The sequence below is a fragment of the Humulus lupulus genome, chromosome 8 (genome assembly GCF_963169125.1).
Source record: "Humulus lupulus chromosome 8, drHumLupu1.1, whole genome shotgun sequence".
Classification (NCBI taxonomy): Eukaryota; Viridiplantae; Streptophyta; class Magnoliopsida; order Rosales; family Cannabaceae; genus Humulus; species Humulus lupulus.
The window spans coordinates 61185234-61195248 of NC_084800.1; the positions used below are offsets into that span (position 1 = coordinate 61185234).

Here is a 10015-nt window from a genome sequence, read left to right on the forward strand (position 1 = left end):
TTGTAGATTTCTCTGTACCTACGCTATCTCACTTTTTGGGCACACAACCCTACTTATTACTTCCTGAGCCCCCCAGACAAAAATAATGGTCTCACAGAAAAGTAAAAAAAAAAAGTAGTCTCAATTTCATGCAAAACGTTTGGGAAAGCAAAAAAATTAGGTGGTAGAAGAAATGAGGCAGCGGGGTAAAATGGGACCCCCAATGAAAAACATTACTATTCTTGTGTTGAGAACTACTATGAACACCATTGTCCAAGTCTCAATAAATAATAATCCAATCAACTCTTTCAAACTAAAACCTACCCTTTTTATTGTGTACAACCAGAAAATGAAACCTACTTGCTTGTTGTTCTCTTTCTTAGCTTTGGAAAATAGAGAACCCCCAAATTCTTCATACTCAATAGTACATTACCTCATATACCAAATACTCATATGAGTTTTGTTTTTTAAATTAAAAAATGTTTCGAGACTCGTAATGTTCCACAATGTTTCCACACTCTATATAAACAGAATCATCATCCACAAAGATATCTTCTCTCAAATATATCCACTTTCAAAATACAAAAAAAGTAAAAGATAAACAAACAAGGTTAAAATAAAAAATGAGTGAAAATTAACCCAAGTAAAGCGTAGACTTATATAGATAGAGTCACTGCTCTGCCTAGCTTGTTTAATTAAATGATCATGTAAATATATATATTATAGAGTAATTAATATCTATAGCAGATCTCAACATGAACAAGCAGATAGCTTTTTCATCTCACTGATTTCCATCTCAGACCCAGAAATGACATCAATTTTTGAACCCTGAAGGTCTACACCATTAGCCTTGGACCCATTCCCACACTCCAAAGTTTTCTTCGAAACGACACCGTATATCTCCTCCAACACCCTGAAGAAGGCGGTGTTGACGTTGTCGCCGCTGAGAGCCGATGTCTCGGAGAAGAAGAGGCCCTGATCCTCCGCGAACTCGACGGCGTCCTCCGTCGGCACGGCTCGCAAGTCCACCAGGTCAGCCTTGTTCCCGATCAGCATGATCACTATGGAGTTGTCCGCATGGGCTCGCAGCTCCTCCACCCACCTCGCCACGTGGTCGAAGCTCTGCCTCTTCGTTATGTCGTACACCAGCATCGCCCCTAGTGCCCCTCTGTAGTACGCACTCGTTACAGCTCGATACCTATCCGTATCGACCCACGTACATCAATTTCAGATTATCTCAATCTCCATACCAAAATAAAAAAATCAAACAGCTTATCTACTCTAGTCATCTTGACTTATGATCAAGATCTTAACCATGTTCATGAGTATGGAAAAAGAAGAAAGCATTTAAAGTAAGAAAAGAATGGACCTTTCTTGGCCGGCAGTATCCCAGATCTGAGCTTTGATGAGTTTGTCATTAATGGTGACAGTACGAGTCTGGAATTCAACCCCAATGGTGGACTTTGAGTCAAAGCAGAACTCGTTTTTGGTAAACCTGGAAAGTATCTGAGTTTTCCCAACTGCAGAGTCTCCAATCACCACCACTTTAAAAACGTAATCTATTTTCTCATGCCCATTTTCTTGAGACCTCTGACTCTGATTAGCTTCAGTCCCATTCATTTCTTGATTCATTTTTCTGGGCACTCAAAAAAACCACTACAAAGACTAGTACACACTTTTTTTTTCTTTTTTTCTTGTGCTTTGTTTGCTTTATAAAAATAATGAAACTGTGCATTGTCAATACTTTGGTGTTTTCATATTGGGTTTTGTTTGAGTGGGAGCTAGTAAAGGAAAGGAAGAGGACAAAATTAAAAAAGGAAACAGACAGGTCAGGGTTGTAAACAGAAGAAAAAAAGATGAGCAGCTAGAAAAATCTAGTGTGGCCCAGTGATTAATTTGTCCCACATTTAAAGCTTTTATTTATAGCGGGTACATTCCTTTGAATTATCTTATGTTTATTTTTGCATAATTTGGGGCTACCATTGTCTCTGAAAAGCTATGGAAACTTTAGATTATTGAGATTGGAACTGGGATTTGTAATGTCGAATGTGATTATAAAAATTTAAATGATATCTAAAGTACAGTGCTACGTTTTATGGCGCAATCCACGGTGGGATTTACTTGATATCATATCTCCCTTTACAAATTGCCCAAACTTTTACTGTTATGAATTATTATTATGATGGTAAATAAAAAGTTGTCAAAGTGGATTTCATAATCGAAAGTATTGAAGTTCGAGGGAAATTTATTCGTTTATTTTAAACTAAACTAATTCTTCTTTTTTTCTTCATTTTGGTAGTTGCATATGGTGTTTTGGTAGATTCATCTGTTACAACAGAAGCATATCTGTTATTGTCAAAATTTCTAAAACTAAACTCTTTTATATAGCTTTAGAAAGAGCTTCAGATGTATAATTTTTCATTTTCTGAGTTTTGGGGTTTAGAGAAACACTTAGAGAGAATTTGTAAGGGTTGTGAGAGAGAGTTTTGATTCTTGGGGTTCTTTTTTCTTCAAGAACTTACATGTAAAAGTTTTCTCTGCTCTACACACAAATGTTTCACCATTGGTGAATTATTTAGTATTGAGCTTTGTTGATCATAGGTTGTAACTGTAACGCTTTGGTTAGCCAAGACTGTTACACTATGTACTTTAAATAGTCCTGGACTCGCTAATCGAGTCCCTTGGTTATAAAATTGTAACTAATGTTAATTGACAAGGATTAGAGTTAAAATTTTGGTAAAAAAGGAACGTTGACTTCTCATTAAAAGTTTAGTTTATACACGGGATCCCAAAATAAACATTTAAAATGTTATTTACATTTCAAAATGTTACAACAAGCCGGCCTAAGCGGCAAAAGAGGGTCCAACCCTAGTTCTTCTGAGATAACCCCAGCCGTGGTGGTCGAGCAGCCGCATATGTACACGTCGCCACCGAAGCTCTCAAACTCAGAGTTGGTCCTGCTTCCCTTTCCCTTTACCTGGACCACGCAGCACCCGTGAGCCAAGGTTCAGCAAGAAAGCTTTAAACACATGCATGAACAATAAATACATGTTCCATATGCATATCTAACATGCCCAACAGTAATAACCTAAATAGACGACCATGGAGTCATTTCGGGCCCTATGCTTTTATCTAAGTGACCTTAGAATCACCCGAGCCCTATGTCCTATCTAAGTGACCATGGAGTCACCCGGGCCCTATGCCCTTATCTAAGTGACCATAGAGTCACCCGGGCCCTATGCCCTAGCCCTGGCTAAGTGACCATAGAGTCACCTGGGGCCCTCTGCCCTAGCCCTGTATAACTAGCCATAAGGCTAGCCAAGCAAACCTGGCACTCAATTTCCCAACGACCATAGGGTTGGTCAAACGCATTAGTACGTGTTGGAAATACATATAACTGAATCTTCATTTATTTTCATGTAATTTACATATTATCAAACAAACGTGTAAATTCCTAGAACATGCTCATATTAAATTGATACAAAACAAAATAAAGTAAGAAAACTTACATTTACACAACGAAACTGGAACAACTTTTTCTTTCAATCTCTCTAACCCTTGATTCCTTTTTGTAGCAAACTCTTTTATTTATACATTTTTATAATTAATTAATTAATTAAATCCTTATTCAAATTAACTATTTATAATTTGAAACTTTATTTAATATTATCTATAAATATTAACACCAATTTGTCATTATTAATAAATATGCCCAATGTTCTATTTTATTTTATAAATCTCATATCTATGTAAAAATTTCCAAAATTGACCTAGTCAACTTAAAAAATCATAATTGATAATTAAATCAATTAATTAAGACATTCTAGATGATTTACTCAAATGTGATGCGGGGACCATGGATCCATGAAATCAAGCTCAAATAAGTTAACGTGAATTTATTTACGAATAATTTCACTACCTTATTAATTCCTCGCGACTTTACTATAAACTCGGAATTGAACTCTTGAATTGATAGAACATATTTTCCAAACCACAAATACATTATACATTGTTCTAACCATTACAGTCAGCCAATCCTCTATCGATGACTTACTAACGAGATGAGTGCAAATTACCGTTTTACCCCTCATCAGTATTTTATCCTTAACTCCCACTAAGTTTCTTATAAATGATATTTCTGTGAACTTAATCACGGAAATGAGATCTCAATCATTTAAGGAAATCATATTTTCACTTCTCATACAGAAGTTATAGATTTCATATCTATGAATAATATTCACACTCAATTATATTACTAAATCTGCAAGATGTAAGTATGGGCTAGACCATAGGTTAAACTAGTAACGAACAAATCAAAAGATTTAAATAATATAATTAACATAATATTATCACTCAGAATTAAGATCGACTTGACCTATCGTCAATGTTGTGACATTGATTAGATTCGATAACAACGATACTTATTTATCTATCAATAATCAATATCATTCCGATCCGATGTAACCAAATACATCCGATCTTATCTACTTGGTCAATGCCTTGGACAAGACATCACACCCCAAATGTGTAAGTATATCATATCATAGTTTGCCCAATCAATGAAAATCCAATGCACTGATCTAATCTTAGGACTTATTATTTTGAACATATAATTAAAACTATAATTCACTGTGACCTAGTCACTATAAATGTAACTATCCATATGTTCGAGATTTTATAAATGTTTGTATTACTCCACTAATCATGTAATAAAACAAGCAAGCAATATAATTGTCAAACTATATAATTTCTACTTCTTTTATTGACAATATAAAACTGCATTATATGTCTGACATTGTTTTATAAGGGCATAAAACCCAACAGTACGTTCCTGGGTGGCCCAGCTGTGACAGTCAGAATCTCGTGATCCGCAAGGGGAAAGACCAGGTAAAAGTTGTGCAATCCCACATCGCCTGGGGAAGGTCAAGTGTGATGATTCTAAGACTGTGTAGGTATGGGACTACACAGTTGAAGAGAGCTTAAATAAATTGATGGGTACCACCTATGCCAACAAGATGCATCTTCTTTTCGATAGCTCATCACTTGGGAACTCCAAAGTTAAGTGTAATGCCCCGAATTCTCCGATGTGTATTAATGGCGGGAATAGTAGGCCGGGAGGGCCATACTTGTTTAATTATGCCATTAATTGATAGAATGCATGTATATGTGAATTATATTATAATATGATGTTAAATGCATGCATGTGAGTCCACATTTTATAACAGGGGTGTGATGATAATCTGGCCCGTTGAGGGTATAATTGTATAATTGTGTGCATGTCAGTGATATATTGTTGAGACCACATTATAATGTGGGTTTGTTCGAGCTAATCGACATGAGACGATCTTGGATATTGATTAGCGGTCTAGTCATAACAGGTTTAAGCTCGGGGCTCGGGATGAGTCTCGGGGTGATTATAATGATTAGAGCGTTACCGGGAATTAAAGGGTAACGTGATATGAATTATTGGTGTTTGGGGTTATTGAGCATAGCGGGAATTGGAGAGCGTTAACTACGATTAACGAGATAGGTTGGAAAGGAAAAATATGCCCTTGGGAGCCTTTAGAAACCTTTAATTGACCTAGGGGTATAATGGTCTTTTTACCCCTAGGATAGATATAAACTCCTTTATGCTATGAAGTAGAGAGAAAAACAGAGCAAGTTTGGAGCTTACCCGTACCTTCCTCCTCCTTCATCTTCTTTGTGATTTTTGGTGATCTTGTTGAGGATTCAAGCTTGGGAAGTAGACCTTGGGAGTTTGGGAGAGTGTTCCACCAGTGAAGAACATCACAACCTGAGTTTGAGGTAGGTTTCCAGCCATTAGTTTTCTGGTATACTCTGTTTTGGCTTTAGTTTTCAGCTTGTGATTTCTCTGGGGATACTTGGAATTAATGGAAGTTTTGGTTGGGATTTGACAAGGGTTTTGATGAGGGAGTGTTATAAATCAAGTTTAGGGGTTGTATTGGGTGTTTGAGTGGTGTTTAAACTTGGTTTGAAAGGTTGGTTCCAAGAGAAATTGCAAGGGAAGAAAAACAGAGATTTATGGCTGAACTGGAGGTTGGGCCGCGGCATGTCCAGGGAGGGTCGCGACCCTTGAAGAGTGCTGAAGGAGACGCACTCTGTTTGGGGGGCGGGCCGCGGCATGGCCAAGGAGGGCCGCGGCCCTTAGTGGCTTTTTGGCTAGAAATGGCTTTTTGGCTCGGGGATGCTAGCTTTAGGCCTCGGGGTCGATCCTACTACCCGGTTTAGTAGTGTTCGATGTCTCGGAGGCTAGGTTTTGGTTTAGGAACCCTTTATTATTCATTTTATTGATGGAATCCCATAATTGGTTATGACCAGGTAACCGTTAAAGGACCAAAAGGTTGATCGTTCTCAATGGTCGTTCTTATTATTATCTCTCGCTCGAACCGGAGGTAAGAAAGCTGCACCCTGTGTATATATGGCATGCATGATTGTTATTAGGGCATGCAGATTGATAAATGTGGACATGGATTGCATATTAAATGCTTGTAAATGTTGATTACATGTATATAGCACTGACTAGTCAGGGATACTGACCTAAGAGTTAGAACCGGCATAAGTGTCCAAAACGCAAGGCCGAATGAAGATTAGATCTAATCGATATCAGTGTTGAATGGCTCTAAGGCGTTAACACTGGACCGACCCTAAGGTCGATGAACTTATAAGCGCTTGGCTAATCTAAGACTAGTTACTGAGAGCCAGGGCATAAGGCCCAGGTGACTGCTTGTCACACGGCTAGGGAACGATGTTCCAGAGTTATGACTCTATGGTCATGAGGAAGGTTATGTTGGTGACCAGTCACCATGCACCTATCCTGTTTAAGCTAGTGAAAGGTTCACTTATCTGTTAAGCCCTGGTGACCTTATTGTCACATGGCTAAAGGGAACTGTCCCCATTTTAGTGACTTTTGCGACTGTCACCTATCTGTTGTGGACTGATAATCCTGAATGATTATTATGATCATTGTTTATATTATATCATGCTTTATTGTGTTTTCTTGCTGGGCCTTGGCTCATGGGTGCTATGTGGTGCAGGTAAAGGGAAAGAAAAACTCACCCAGCCTTGAGTGGAGAGCTTAGGTGGTGATGTGTACATATGCGGCCGCTTGACCACCACGGCCAGAGAGTTCTCAGAGGGACTAGGGGGTTTACCCTATTTTTGCCGCTTAGGCCGGTGGGTTGTAAATTTGAAACAGTAGAGGCCATTTTGAGTTGTAAATAACTTGTAAATGTTTTGTTTGCTCATGAGCAGTTATATACTTAATAAAATATACCATTTCCTTTTTATTGTTTTTCCACCTTAACCTGTTAATAACACTTAGAACATGTTTTTAACCAAAGGACTCGGGTAGCGGGTCAAATTTTTGGTTCACCGATCACCGTAACTGTTCTGGGGTAACCAGGGCGTTACATTAAGTGTGCTTGCCCTGGAGTAGTCTCATGATGGGTGACCTCCTAGGAAGTTTTCCCAGGAAGCGTGCGAGTGAGGACAAAGCACGCTGGAAAGACTCGTGTTGGTTTGCAAGGCCAGTCATCATTCCAGGAAGCAGTCATAGTGATGTGGGGCATTACACCAGCCATAACGACCAATGCTCAGTGCGCTAATGCCTTCATTGACTAATAAGTCAATGCCTTAACCGGATAATCAAAAAAACATCTAACCAGATACAGATAAGCATACTCCAGATAACACAAGTATGCAAACATAATCATCATATCTCAATCCAATAAGTACACACATAGTAATAACCATGCTCTTTAGTGGGGTCGAGCCCTAATCATACAGTTATTCACATATAGCACATACTGGGTGCAGTTTTCTTACCTCAGGTCCAATGCAAAACAATTAAGAACGACCCTCGAGCACAATCCCTGTCCTAAGCCCTTAGCGGTAACATAATCATAACCATGATATAGAATCCCATCAATAATGAGCGAATAAAAGCTTCCGGACCAAGTCCTAGCCTCCGGACTTTCAATTCTACTAAACCAAGTCTTAGAATCAGTCCCGAGCCCTTAGGTTTGAATTTCTGTCATTAAAACCTAAGGTGGCCAAAGTTGCCTAGGAGGACCGCAACTTGACCCTAAGGGTTGCGATGTGCCTCCTAGAAAAAATCCCCCCCAGTCTTGAAAGACGACATGGGCTACGACTTGCCCCTCAGAGTCGCGGTGTGCCTCCGAAACAGAGACCCCTCCTGGCCTTGGGTTCACATGGGTCGCGGCACCCAAGAACAGGGTTGCAGCCTGACATTGAAAACCCAGAATTTTCTCGAGATTTTCAAGCTAAAACTTACGTAAATCCCTACCAAACTTAGCCCAAATCCAAAAACAAAGTTAGCACTTCATAACCACCAAAACCCAAGTCACAAACACAATCAAAACCTCTTATAATCCAAAATCAAAGTTGAGTTTTCAAAACTCAAAACTTAGACAAAACCAAGGAAAACACAATGGATTTGAGCTAGAAATCTATACCTCTGGATAAGAGAACGATGCTATGCTTTTCCCTAAGGAATCCCAAGCCCAAGCCAGTTTCAATTCCAAGAAAACCCAAAGAATTTAGAGAGGGAGATGGTTCATGAGAGAGAGAGGGAGAGAGAGCTGAGAGAGTTCTAATTTTGTCTTTCTTAGTTTACTTAACTCTTAAGTTATCTAGTTGCCACTTAAGGCCAAAACCGTCTCCGATGGTGAAATGATCATTAATCCCAAACTTCCCACAAATCCTCGAATAATACCATTATTCCCAATTAATCTCACTATCTCCAAATATATTACATAATATTCATTCCCATTACCCGATATCCCAGTAATGTACTAAATACCTACAATACCCCTAGACTCGCCCCGAGTCAAGTATTAGGTCCCGTTGGGACTTTCCCGCTACCTTGTTCACTAGGATCGCCTCCTGCCGAATACCCCAAATATATATCCACATAATAATGTGGTATCATCATATATCTCAAATATATAATCATATATTCAAATATACCTCTAACGAGTCAAAATTACGAAAATACCATTCGAATAAGAAACTACCCGCACACATATTTAATACAGTTAAACATGCAATAATAGTCATATAATAATATAACTCACAATTAAGTCACAAATATTTTCCTTAATTGTCCTTTTGGCCCCCAAATCAAGGCGCTAAGCCTTATTAGGAAAATTTGGCACGCTACAGTAACAAAGAGTTTGTCTTAGTGGAACCACATTCATGAAGGAACTAGATTAGGCTAACATATTGTTAGTTGAACCAGTATAAATCTTGGTTGTCTATTTCCTTTACTTGTTTTTTGTTTTGTTGATTTTAGTATTGTTGTTTGAGTTTGAATATATTGGTTGATTTGAATTATGTGTTGTGTATTTACAACACATGAAATTAAAATGGGATTATATAAGTCGGGTACTTTGTCATTTAAAAGTAGTGGTTGGGTAGGTATGTTATGTTTTAATACTTCAAAAGCTGATCTCTTTAATAAAGAGGATTCCGATTACTTTTGAGATTGGGATTTTGTTGTAAGAAATTATTAGTACATGTGTAATATGTATGGTGTAAGAGACAAATAAGCCATGCAAAGTAGTACTTCACACAATTAATGGATATTTTATCCTATAATACAATTAAATGGCAATCATTCAAGTAAATGTCTTAAGTATAATTTTCTTATTCATAAACAAGTGCTCTTAATATTTATAAGAGTTTCTAATTAAGCTTCTTATTTCTTCTTCTTTTTCTCCCGATGTACATTAATAAAAATTCCAATATACCTTGAATTATTGTGAGAGGTTCAGAGCACAGACTGAAACATATAATTCTGGATAGACCATATAAGGTTCTGATATGACCACCCAGCATAATAAAAAAGTAACACAATATATGAAAATTCAAAATACTAGTATCTCTTCTTTAAATTATATTTCTATTCGAACATTTATGAAGAAAGAAAGAAAAGGTCCACAAGATATGTGAAATCATGGGTGGGGGGGATACTTGAATAATTCAACCAATGTAA

At 37.8% G+C, this 10015-nt stretch overlaps 1 protein-coding gene across 1 annotated transcript; it reads right to left on the minus strand.

The window, feature by feature from the left end:
• Positions 1-478: 478 nt before the first annotated feature.
• Positions 479-1750, minus strand: LOC133797452 (ras-related protein RABA3). Its single transcript, XM_062235349.1, has 2 exons — positions 1349-1750; positions 479-1177 (listed from the first exon to the last, which is right to left on the minus strand). The coding sequence occupies exons 1-2, from the start codon at positions 1609-1611 to the stop codon at positions 730-732; spliced, it is 711 nt and encodes a 236-aa protein (XP_062091333.1). The 5' UTR covers positions 1612-1750; the 3' UTR covers positions 479-729.
• Positions 1751-10015: the final 8265 nt, after the last annotated feature.

Bases quoted from the DNA above. Each gene is read 5' to 3' on its own strand.
- LOC133797452 (XM_062235349.1), bottom strand. From the start codon at position 1,611: ATGAATCAAGAAATGAATGGGACTGAAGCTAATCAGAGTCAGAGGTCT. The intron at 1,178-1,348 runs GTCCATTCTTTT...CGATACGGATAG, and splicing joins GATACTGCCGGCCAAGAAAG to GTATCGAGCTGTAACGAGTG.